Genomic DNA, 13,598 nt, shown 5'->3' on the forward strand with positions numbered 1-13,598 from the left:
GGTTTAATATTACTTATACCAAATACTATATAATAATTTCATTTCGTTCATAATTTCTATTATGGCAAAATAAACTTTAAATCTACAACAACAAAACCAAATTACTATATATACAAGTTTTTAATATTATGTTATCATTAAAACTTTTACGATTCTTTTAATTATATTTTTTTATCTCAATAAAAAATGAAAAGATATTTTAATAAAGAATGAGTGGTCCGACCATTCTTTTTGAACGAAGTCCGACCACCAAATAAAATAAATTTTAACCCATCATCAAACATCTAAACACAGTTGTTCTTTTTTATCTAAATTATCTTTATTTTACGTTTTTACTTATGAAAAGAATGTTGTTATTACATTGTATATATAGTGTGATACTGACTAATGGATTGTCATAATTTTAAGGTAGATAAGCTTAATGGTGCAATATTTTAATAAGCTTGCCGTAGGCCCCAAGTATTTTCGAAAATGTTTAGTAAAAGAAATTTTCTTTTTTATCTTTAAAAAAATATTTCAATAAATGAAAACAAATTTCCCTCTATCAGATAAACTATTGATTCTCCCTTTAATATTTAAAATTTTTATCTTAATTTGAAAACCAAATTTCTAATAAAAGCATTATCTGAAATTAATAATCATTTTATTACTAAATTTTTTAAAAATAAATTTAAATATATGCACAAAAAAATTTATTCATAGAGGACTTAATAGATTTAAAAAAATTTAAAACGCAATGAGAATCCAAAAGTTTAATAGTAAATTAGATGTTTGAGATTTTTTTTTTTTTTTGAATCAAGATGTTTGAGATTATTTGTAATTATAAAATATTTAGATAATGCATAAGTACTGAATTTTCTTTTAGCAATTTCATTCAGTTACGTACTTGTTTGAAAATAGCACCGTTATTTTATAATTTTTATAATTAAAAAATGTTAAAATAATTTTTAAATAAAACTTGATATTTTAAATTAACATAGTTTAAAAAATATTCAACGATACCTCAGAGCCAATACATAACTTAAACTGCCTTCTGCTGCTTGCTACTGAGAGATTTTTTTTTAATTTAAAATAATTAAAATTAATTAAATAAATTAAAATTTTGATCTAACCTGTCATATCATGGTGAATATTCTCATGTGGTCCTACGTTCACTATTCCCCTGTCAATCTCAATCTCAATATGCGAGATCTATGGCTCAGATTTTCTTCGCACCATTGCAGTTGTGCGGTTATGCGTTCTAAATCGTTCCCAATAGCAATTTCAGATTTTGTCAGGTCTTATCATGGAAAAATTTGTGGAGGGCCCTGCCTGCCCAGTTCATAATTATTTTGCCGCACCACAAAAATCCCCTCCATTCACTTATACGACGACGTTTTCACCTTACAGAGTTGTTGCATGGCATGGCAGTCTGCTTACCCATGGAATTCTCCGTTCAAAAGTTAATTTTGGATAATTGGATATATGCTTCTCAGGGGAGATTTTAAATTGATTTATTTTTTAATAAAATTAAAATTTAAAACACGGTTTTTCTAGCCCATCTTCAAAGTTTCAAATAGCGACCGTCGATCAAAATCCTGAGTCAAGTCAGAACTAACCATCAGCGTACACGTATGTAACAGAAACAAAATCCATCGCTTTGACTCCATTACCGCCAAATTCTCCTACCATCGCTTTCTCAAGAAAATACCTAAAGCCCAAAAGCGTCTCTAGATAATCCAACGGCTTTTGACCAATCGTACTCCTTTTCTCCAATCTGAGCCGTTAATCAAACACTTTCAAGTTCATCCGTCAGATCAATTACCATCCTCATCTTGCCATCCAGTAATGCTAAAATTAAAATTTCAAAACTGACGAGGGAGAGAGCTCGGATATAATTATTGAAAAAAAGCAAAACCCTCAGCTTAGCTCCCTAATCTTTCAGAACTCGTTCGTTCCTGAGCTTGAGCTTGTCGTTTGCTCTGCTTGTCTTGCGGATTTGAATGTTCGCCTTGAAGATTCAATACTTTGTTTTAGCTAGTGATTTTTTATTGAAAGACTGAGATTTGCGTGGCAATTGGAGTTGTTTTCTTTTTGCGATTTATTTTAAAAAAATTGATGGAACAAAGTGAAGCGATTTCCGATTTTGCGCCAAAAAAACTGGCGCGGCAGTTGGATTTTACGGCGGTTTGTAGAGCATCAGCGAATGTGGTTTTGCCGCCGTCGCAGGCTTCACAATCACATATAAAGTTACAGCCACATGCACCGCAGCCGTCATCGCAACAGGTTCAACCGCAGCCTCTTTTGCATTTACAATTACAAACGTCACCGAAGCAGCCGCAGGCAATGCCTCAATTGCATGCCCGGCCGCAGCAAGTGCCGGTGGTGCGTCGGATTCCTCATCCCGTGCAGAAACATCCGCTTCCAACAATGCCGCTGTCGTAAGCTTCTTTCTCTCATTCTTACGATGGAAGATTTCGATATAGAGTCGATTCCGAATATAAATTAGTTTTGACGTAATATTTGATTAGCGCAAAACAAACTTTTTCACGTAAAGAATCATGGTCAGTTGAAAGAAAAATAATCGAGTTCAATCTGTTTGAAGCTCGAATATGTATTGTGAAAGAGAACTATGTATATGAGTGGCATATATGCTTAAATTGCGCAAAATGATTGCTAGGAAGGGAGTTTAATACATTAATCAATTTACACATCATCTGAACTTTTTGAATTAATCTCGATTTTCTTGTATTAAATAAATTCCTTTTCTTCCTCCATTTGATTGTGACTATTTTTTTTTTTTTTTCTCATAGATGACTGTTTCTATATTAATTGTTGCGCATGTGTGTTTCTGTTCAGCAAGCAAGAGTCTCCTGGATCACGTCCGAGAAATAATGCTGAAGCAAAAGATGGTACTCCTAAGAAACTAAAGCAATGTAATTGCAAAAATTCGCGATGCTTGAAATTGTAAGTAATTTGCATGCATTTTCAGCAGAAATTTTGCTCTATTTGTGCTCGTCTTCTAATAAATTTTAACATTCTACCATGCTCCATAGGTCAATGACATAGGTTACTTATAAAAATCAAAATTGCTTCACTGGTTTCCGTATTGATCTATAATATCCTGTTCAATTGCGCCTCTATTTCATAGTTTTAAAGTTTACGTGTAACTTTGTCCTCTCTTCCCTACTTGGTACGCTCAAAATTATCTTAAAAAATGCATAATTCGTTCACAATAATATAAATTTTCTGTTCACAGGATTCCTTCAGAGCTACATTTAAAAAGTTTTCTATTGACCATAACAATGTACCATATCATGTTTTTCATACATCTTTCTTTTTGCCATTACTAGAAGGAAGCTTTTGCCATTTTTAGGTATTGTGAGTGCTTTGCTGCTGGGATCCATTGTAATGGTTGCAATTGCTTAAATTGTTACAATAATGTGGAGCATGAGGCAACTAGGCAAGAGGCTGTTGGAGCTATCTTAGAGCGCAATCCACATGCTTTTAGACCTAAGATTGCTAGCAGCCCGTGTGGATCTCTGGATACAAGAGTATGAATTAGTCTCCTCTGAATTTGAATCTATAATGTCCATTTGATAATATCAATATTGTATTGTTTGACAAATTAGTGAGTAATTGCCATCTTTTGACATTCAATAACTAAATTAACTGCTGAAGCATGACCTTCTAAAAAAGAAAACTGGAAAAAAAGAGCCTGTGTACTACAAGTACCTTTCATTAAGTTTTTCTTGTTGGTTTTAACATATGCCAAAGATTTCATTTCCAATCAGTGGCATGACATGGGGGATATTGACCTTGTTGAGAATATTGTCCCACATGGATTAAATATGAACATGTTGGGTGGCTTATAAGTGGAAAGTATGGGCTTTACCATAAGCCAAATGGCTTATGATGGAATAAGTGGTATTATGGGTGGAGAGAATAATGACTTGCACTTGAGCTCATGCTTTCCCACTTATAAACCACTCCACATGTTCATATTTTATCCACATGGAAAAATATCCTCAATGGAGCTAATGTTGAGTTCTCTCTGTTCCTTTCAAATTAGATGTTATAGAGCCTTGCATCACTAGTGATGCATGTGCTCTCTATGTGTTTCTTCTTTTGATTTCATTTTTCTTACCGAAGCAAGGCATTGAATAAAGCAATTTGTGGGTCAATGCATAAGAAGATAGAACAGGAAATGGGAGGAGTATTAATTATTTGCACAAAACATGAAATTAACAACTAATTTTTGAATTTCATACCTTTATGTCCATTCTCATTATGACTTGCATGCATTTAAAATGTCATAAAAAAATTATCCAGGAAGATCCAAGGGAAGCTCAAATGATTGGAAAGCACAATAAAGGATGCCACTGCAAGAAATCAGGCTGCCTCAAGAAATACTGTGAGTGCTTCCAAGCCAATATTTTGTGCTCTGACAATTGTAAATGCATGGATTGCAAGAATTCTGAAGGAAGTGAAGAAATGAGATCTCTGTTTCTTGGCAATCATAATGGCACAACCTGCATGCAACAAGCAGCAAATGCAGCTATTAATGGCGCCATTGGATCATCTGGCTATGGGACCCCTATAGCATCCAAGCATAGAAAAAGTGAGGAAATCCTAAGCAGTGTTGCAACTAAAGATCAATCTGCAAAATATGAAAAGGTATCATGGGCACGAACAGTCTAGATGATCCTTATGCCCATATACTTTTATATCTTCAAGAAAATGCTTGTCAGTTTATTTAATTTGTTTTTTATAATATCATGCTGAACCCTCTATTTACAGGCATGGAGGTTTTATTAATGTCTCGTACTCTAATGATAAAAAATTTTTTTGCAATTTTGCAGTCAATTTATCCTTGTTCTTTTAGTTCAGCTCAAGCAGACTGTGTTTCCATGCAGCAACTTAGATGTCATTAATGTTTGTTAAAAGACAGAAAATTTTAAATTTTAATTTCCTTTTAATATTGGTGATTTTATTATTTCCTCCTTAGATATGCTTGTTATTTGGTTAAAAATTGCAATTTTTTTTTCATTCTCTGACTTCCCATTTTCTCCTTATTCCCCTTTTCAGGAAAACCATGTGAGGAATTCTGCAGCTTCTTCTCCTTCCTTCTCTGCCCCTGTTTCACATTCTGCTAATGCAACTGCATTGGGAGCTTCAAAGTTCATATACAAGTAAACACTTATCTTGTCTTTTTCCTCACATTATTCATCGAAATTTCTCCTCCTCTTCTCCCTTTCTCTCTCTCTCTTTTTGGAATACTGATTAACATTCATTCATGCGAATGAAGGTCTCCTCTGGCAGGCATACTTCAACCACAGGATGTGAAGGAGATGTGCTCACTCTTGGTCATACTTTCAGAGGAAACTAAAAAGGCACTTGAAGGTTCAGTTAATATATGAATCATGCTGTCAAATATTTCTCCCTTTTCCCCATTTTTTTATGAATTATATGATTGTGATGGATATTGTTACTGTATTTTGATATATTTCTTTGTCTCGGTTTTTAGCCAACATCAGTAGGAATGCACAAAGTAGCCTCCAGATAATTTCAGTATGATTTGTTACCTGATTATTTTGTTGTTATTCTAAATATCTGGAGCCATACTCTATGTAATAATCTTCAAAACTAGCCAATAACTATTTCAGTTAATTTTGTTTTCAAGTCTAATTAATTCTGTAAGTTGCATACTGAAGTATTTACTATGATCATGGAGATTCAGTTTGTTAGCAGGAAGTAATGGGAGAATTTTAGAGGGAGGGAGATGAGTGAAGGGTCAGTGGGGCTAAGGAGAAAAGATTTGTTTTCTGTAAAGAGAAAGAGTGTCCTAAATCCTAATTCTATCTATGTTTGTGATAAAGGCTGTGTTTGTTTTTACGAATAACAAATGAGTTAGTATATGAGGTTTTTACACGTCCCGATACTTTATTTTTTAAACATTTATGTTCTTTCTAAGTCTGTAATTCAATATTATCAGGGAAAAAGGATAAGCAACCGGAAAAAGGAAACGATCATTTTTTTGAACCTACTTCTGCTTTGTGCATACAAGGGAAGGAAGATAATGTAAATGGACCTGATATCCATAGAACTTTGCCTGATGATTGTGTAAATGGGATCAAAGCAGGAAGAGAGAGAAACAATGGTTCAGGAACTGGAGGTGATCTTGAAAATGGAAGGCCAGCATCACCAGAAATTGATTTGATGTGCCATGAACAAGAAATGGTATTCATGGAAGCTGGCCCAGCAGCTGGGATAGGAGGGCTTAGTCAAAACAAAACTCAGATATCATCTAACGGGCATGAGTGCTCAGAGGTTTATGCTGACCAAGAAAAGCTCATTTTGACCAGGTTCCGGGATTTTCTCAATAGGCTCATCACATGTGGGAGCATAAAAGGTAAGATTTTCAATTTTGAAATTATTTAGATTTAAATTGCCATGACTGGTTAATGTAGGGCCACTTTGGGTTTTTCCTCGCTACAAAAGTTACCATCTTGCAAAAAGTTTTGTTACTTCATCAAATATATAAACATTTTTGGATAGTTAAAATGAAAATTTTCTCAATAGGATGACTGTATTGTCTTTGCAATGAATGAGGATGCAGCTCTCACTTATTGGATGATTGGTAGGTCTTCTAACGGCTGCTTTAATTACAGCTTTCAAGTGATTCTTAACTATGCATATTCTTTATCATACAAAATGATGATACCAGAAACAATTGCGGTTAAAGAAACAGACATCATTTGGCAGAGAGAGAGAGAGAGAGAGAGAGAGAGAGGAAGGGGGAGGGGGAGTCCTGAAATATCAATTACTTGCTAACTCTGTATTGCTGAAGCCCAGAATTCTGGACCCTGAAAGTTTGAGATGTAATTGAAATGGAAAAATTTTATAATTCTTCAGAACATTAAACATGGTAAAGGAAATTTTTCTGAAACAGTGGGACTCTTTCACTTCCTAAACAAATTTTGATGGATTCCCTACTATGAGATTTTGCTATTCTTGACTTGTCTAACTATAGTCTCTTCAACATTGCAGAAACAATGAACTCTCCATCAGCCAAGACTAAAATGGAGAACCAACAAGAACCAGCAGATAGATTGATCATTCATGCTGGAACGGAAATTGGAAATCACAAGAAGGCTTACAGTAATGGTGACGCCAAATCTTCTGTAGTGGCAACTTCTTCTAATGTTGTTCTGCCTTTAGTATCTGCAATGCCTGTTAAAAATGGAGATATTAATCCAGAGAAGAAGGCTAAATTGGAGGAAAATAGTTGAAAGTAGCATCATTATTATGCAATGAAATGAAGCAACCATTTCCCGCTATTCTACATGCAATACTAGGTCTTGTTGTCGGAATTTTCTTCTTGACAAATTAATTTTTGATTATTGAAATAAATATTTTCGATGGTTGCTATGCGAGCTGGTTTACGAGTGGGTCTAGTGATATTTCATTTAACTGTAAATTCTTATTGTAAATGTTTAAATATTTCAATTTAACAAGATAGAACATAAATGCCCCCATTGCAGCCATCTGAAACTGAACCATTTATTTACGTCGATATATAGATGGCTATTCATTTAGGCAGAGTATTATATGTTCACAGCTTTGTACTAGTGGATCTTGATGCAGTGTTTTAATTTGAACTAGATTCGGTGAATATGCTTCATTCATGCTTAGTGAACTAGATTCGGTGAATCTGCTTGTTTTATGCACAATCTGTGGGAGTAATACTGAACTTTAAAATTCTCACTCGCAAACTGTATTTGCATATGGGATTAAATTTTAACACAAATTGAATATTGAACTGCTCGTGTGTTCGGAAACAGACAATATTCTTTGGTCTACTAATTACTGTTTTTTATTTTTATTTAAGTTTTTACCTGCCGAGTGACTCGCATCCAAATGCAATCCTTCTGACATTCTGAAAACAGTTGTGGAAGTGTAAAAGATATTTTCAGCTTTATTTGAATTTCTATTATTCAGAGCAATTTAGACTAGTCTTGTTGTACACTAGTATTAAGCCTTTTTTTGGTGGAATGGCAAGTTCAATGCAGTGGAAGAGTCATCACAAGGCCCAAAGCCACAAGATACGCAAGCCACAGCACAATCACCCATAAACATATTTATCTGAGCATTAGAAGTAGGTTTCATCATATCATTATTATCTTAGTATTATAAGGAAACATATATGTATTTAGTGAGATGTTAATAACTTTCTTCTTAGTATCAGGTCTTTAACCATTTCTTTTAATTAACAGCAAATTAATTGTATATTTATGCATATTTATTATAGGTTTATACATTATATTATCTTTTTTTAATTTGTTTATAAATGAAAACCAATTTCAACCTCATACAAGTTGAGAGATGGATGTAATGTGCAATTTGTACATTATGGTGAATAGGTTTTCGACATGATGGAAAAGTTTTCATATATACATAATACAAAATATTAAGTTATAAATTCTTTTATTAGTTAAAAAAGTTATAATACATATACATATTACAACATTATTATTTAATTAATTATTATTCATAATATAGATTATATTATTTAAAGAAATTAAAGCCACAAAAATCAAAAAATAAAATAGAAAGCTTAACTAATTATATATTACTAAAATAATGAGTAAAAAACATAAAATAAAAAATAAACGTATATATTTAAGTTTATCAATCCAGTTGAGACCACTAACTTTCTCTACTAAAAAATTTTTAATTTAAATGAAATAAATAAAAGAGAGGAAAAGATAAAGAAAATTTTTTAATGTACCCATAAAATATAAATAATTAAGAGAAAAATAAATTTAAAAATACTATCTGATTGTAAATTGCACAATAAAATTTTTACTACATTTACTGTATTTATAATTTTTAAAGAACAATGATCAATCAAATTTTCATTATAAAAGTAAAAGTTTGTCTAATTAACTTTTAATTAAACTTTTATACTTATTTAATGATATAATCAAATAGTTGTAGTGTTGCACTTTAAATTATTAGGATCAATATAAAAATTTCAGGAAGCATGACTTTTAGGAATAGATTAAAATCTCTCCCTAATAATTTTAATTAGAAACAGCGGTAGATTCAAACTATTTTATTTAAGGATTTATTTAAAAGAGTTTTATCGGAGGAATGTATATATCATTAGAATATTTTGTTATTAAAATAAAACCTTAATTTTACTATTTGTTTTCTAATTCAATTTAGACTGTAAATAAATGTAATTAATTGAAAATCTTTAGAAATTTTCATTCAGATAAAAAAAAATTATTTAATTTCTATAATATTGAAAACTACTTAATTAATCTCTTGAGTTTCATTGATTTTGAAAAGTCTATTAAGATCTCTTGAAAAATTGTCAACTCTTACTTTTAAATCTTAAAGATGAGAGAAAAATTATTTTTCTTTTAAAATTACTTCACACACTAAAAGTTGAGAGCATTTATATTTTTTTTAACAGTTAAAATTAGGATAAATGCCTTTTAATAAATTTTTTAAAACTGCAGAGAATTTTTAAGATTTTTTAAAAACTAATGAATTAATTAATAATTTTTTTTATAAATTAAATAATAATTTATATATATATATGTTTGGAGTTATATAAAAACATTGAGATTATAATTTCTTTAAATTCGTTAAAAATTTCACATTTTATTATTAGTAAATTTTTTATCTACTCAAATTTTGAATATTGATATTCTTTCCGTTACTTTAATTTTGATAATAAAAAAATTATAGAATTTTTTTTTTATAAACTATAAATTCAATTCTTTGAATTTTTTTTCTATTAACCATCAAAATTAAATTATTTTAAAAAATTCATCAAATTTTTTTAAAAAAATACATATTACAAAATAAGAGAGTACGACTAATTAATAGATTTTTATGAATTAAAATTTATATTTTTTTGAGTAATCTATTATAAAATCTAAGCATCAAATTGAAAATTTAAACTAATAATATTTTTCGGAACTGATTAAAATTAATTTTATTAACCAATCCATGAATTATTATCGTCGCTTTAAATTTCATCAAAAAAATTTTTTTTAACGGTTTAGCAATGAATTCAGTGACAGATCCTAAATCCATCACTAGAAAAAAGTTTACTAAAAAAAATAATTTGTTCCACTTTAAGATTTTTTTAAATATTTACAAAAATATTTAAAAAATTTAAGAGAATGATTAATAAAAAATTACAATTTATTAATTAAGAAAATTTAAATCTTTTATTTTGGAAGTTGTTGTTTGGATTGCTTATTAATTATATATTTTAAATTTATGATACATTTTAAAATTTAATTAAAAGACACAATTTATATTGTTTAAATTACATGAGGTTTTAGTTTAAAAAAAATACATGAGATTTTAATTAATTAAAATTTTGAACTAAAAATTCTTTTTATATTTTTTAAATATCATAAATACTAAAAATTTGATCCAAATTCAAATCCATTTTCGTTTAAAACTTTCAAGGGATATGCCCAAATTCAAATTCACAGGACCAAATCCATTTATTCGAACATAAGATAATTTATCAAAACAACACACTTTTGAAATCCAATCCATTTATTCGAACATAAGATATATCAAAACAATATACTTTTGAAATCCAGTTGAGGTCGGGTCTTGAATAAATATTTCTGATATTTAGTTGAGGTCGAATCTTGAATAAAGAAATAAATTCAAAATTCAATATAATTCACTGAGAAATCGATTCATAGCGTGTCCTCTAGCCCGTAATTGACCTGGATCCCTCAGATGAGACCCTAACACTAATAATGTGACGGGAGCAGGAAAATAGATTCGACTATACCCCAATCTTATCAACATACATGCCAAAAAGGAATTAAATGGCCGTCTGATGAGTATGGGCGAACAAATATATCAGTATATAAGCGTTTGCGTGATAGAAACATGTGGCACTATAATAATGCGGTAATTATATATCACTAGAATGACAAATGAAAAAGAGATAAAAGAAAAAAATGTGACATTAAGGAAAATAAAGTAAAACAACACCTCCATATACAAAAATAATTGATTTTACAATAAAAATAATCCACGAACCAACAAATCATGAAAACTAAGGATTTCTTTTTACTTGAAAAAACTGTTTTTCATTTTTTATTTTTTATTTTTCTAACGTAGTTTTTATTTTCTATGAAAAATAAATAAAATTATGAAAAACGTGTTCTTAATAATAATAAAAAGTTTTTTTCAAATTTAAAATGATAAAAAATACCCATAATTTTTATAATTAAAAAATAAATTATTTGAAAATTTATTTAAAACTTTATTAGATATATTTTAATTTTTTTCTATGTAGCAATAATTTATTTTCTAGTAATATAATTAATTTCAAATATTTTTAAAACAATTATTTAATTTTAGTTATAAAAATATTATAATATATTATTATTATAAAAATTATTATTTTACATTTGAAAAACAACTAAAAAATAAAATTTTTATTAAGAATATTGACATTAAAAATTCAAACATTTGCGGATTTTTTTGTTTTAATAGAAAATTTTATTTTTTAAAATAATAAGTCAAAATTTGAAAAAAAATTTGCCTATTTTATTTAAATTTGAATTTCAAATGGGAGTGCATGATAAAAGTTGGCGTTGTATTTATTTAATTTTTTTTATTTTTTCAGTTTGATTTAATTTTTAAAATTAAAAAATTAAAATAATCAAACTAAATTGATTATTTTTTTACTGTACACTGTTTTGTTCCTCTCAAACCCTACTAACTACAATTTTTTTTATCCTTTTTTTATTTTATTCTCAGCCACCAATCAACTCATCCTCTTCTTCATCTTTCTCCTTTTATTTTTTTTTTTATATTTTTTTGTATATTCTAAAGAACGACGTCGGCATTTATCTATCGTCTATTCCCAAGAAAATAACATTCTTTTCTTCTTTTTCTTGACAATGCCTTCATCTTTATAATTTCATTTACAATTGAGTCACCCTTCAATGGTTTGCTGATGTACAACAAGACTTTGCTTTTGTTTTGTTTTTGGTAGTTGTAGGTGCGCCATGGTGGGTGCCTCCTTTACTATTGAGTTTTTCTTTTGATAATTGTCCTGTACAACGACTAAATTTCCTATTTATTAATGGTTTGTTCACCACAAAATCAAAAAGTATGGATTATATGAATTAGTTCATTGATGACGACTTTCATTATGCTTGTAGAGTATAATTAAGAAATTAAATTTTGTTAATTTGAAATGGATTTCTTGGTTGAATCTCATAAATTTTGTAATTATCGTTTGCACATTTGATTATTATTATTATATATATATTTTTAAAAGATTCGTGGGTTCATTGTTGTTAATCATGAATTAATATTGTCATGCTGTTATTATTGCATTATTTTTTAGATTTAATTGGTGCTTCGATCGTAAATAAATTTTAATGTGATTCTTAAAAAAAAATATTTCAATTATAATTTTTAGTTCGATTCAATTTAAAACTAAATCAATTAATTATAAATCTTGATTTGATTTATTTTTATTATACTGTGATATATCATATGTGTATTTCTTATTTATTATATAATATGAATCCCATAAAAAAATAAAAAAATATATGTGACGTATTATATCCCGATAACTAGCTCACATGTTCCTCCATTTTAAATTTAAATAAAATTATAAAAAATTTTTAAATTTTAATTTATTATGTTTAAAAAATAAAATTTTAAATCAAAACACAAAAATTTAAAAAGTTTGAATTTTTAATATCACTATCCTTTTTATTATAATGAAAACCGTGAAAAATATCTTAAATATGTTTTCTAAAACATAGTTAAAAATTAAAAAATTTAAAAACTAAAAATTAATTTTCTAATTTTTATTTAAAAAATTAATACATTTAATACATTTAATTTTTATTCTAGATTTTTGTAAGTCAACAACCCTAAAAGTTTTTAATTATGGTTGCTCGATTCTTTTCATTACAGCGTTGGCCTCAAAATCTATTTTATTTTATTTTTTAAAAAATAATAATAAAACTATCCACTGATGAACTTTAGTGGCTTTTATATATAAGTTTTAAAATTTTTATTTATCTTTTTTATATTATACTCTTGAAAATTTTTATTGAAATTTACACCAATTTTTTAATAGATATAAAAGTATGTGAATATTAATTAATTTTGCTTGAGATTTATTTAAGACAAACAAAAAAGATTTAGGATCCTTGAATTTTTAAATGTTTATTTAATTGATAGTATATGCAGAACATAGGTTTAAAATATTTTAAATGCTTAAAGTGCTCAATAAAATTATAAGTGAATAATATTTATTTTATTAATCAAAGAAAAATTTAAGTAAAATAATTTTTTTTAAACTTTAAAAAATCTTATCAACACCTCTCATATATGCTTGATTTAAATGCATATTATTAATTTATCAATTATCCTTCACTACCATGAACATCATAATTATCGGTTTATTAATGAGTATTGGTGATAACTACTTGATGTGACTGAAATAAAATTATATTGCAATTAATCAATTTATAAGATAAAAAATTGAGACGTCAAATCAATTTACAAAATAAAGAAATTGAAGTAATTGGCGTTTG

The 13,598-nt window shown here is 28.4% G+C and overlaps 1 protein-coding gene across 2 annotated transcripts; it reads left to right on the top strand.

The window, feature by feature from the left end:
- Positions 1 to 1,850: 1,850 nt before the first annotated feature.
- Positions 1,851 to 7,415, top strand: LOC110602841 (protein tesmin/TSO1-like CXC 5). Of its 2 annotated transcripts, XR_002486036.2 has the most exons (9): positions 1,851 to 2,420; positions 2,839 to 2,946; positions 3,356 to 3,533; positions 4,312 to 4,656; positions 5,068 to 5,171; positions 5,288 to 5,382; positions 5,975 to 6,391; positions 6,562 to 6,619; positions 7,030 to 7,157. XR_002486036.2 is itself a non-coding variant. In XM_021740423.2 (8 exons), the coding sequence occupies exons 1-8, from the start codon at positions 2,098 to 2,100 to the stop codon at positions 7,269 to 7,271; spliced, it is 1,812 nt and encodes a 603-aa protein (XP_021596115.1). In that variant the 5' UTR covers positions 1,851 to 2,097; the 3' UTR covers positions 7,272 to 7,415. The 2 variants fall into 2 exon arrangements, 1 of the variants encoding a protein (XP_021596115.1); XM_021740423.2 differs by lacking the exon at positions 6,562 to 6,619 and having other exon boundaries at positions 7,030 to 7,415.
- Positions 7,416 to 13,598: the final 6,183 nt, after the last annotated feature.

Source organism: Manihot esculenta, chromosome 16 (genome assembly GCF_001659605.2).
Source record: "Manihot esculenta cultivar AM560-2 chromosome 16, M.esculenta_v8, whole genome shotgun sequence".
Classification (NCBI taxonomy): domain Eukaryota; kingdom Viridiplantae; phylum Streptophyta; class Magnoliopsida; order Malpighiales; family Euphorbiaceae; genus Manihot; species Manihot esculenta.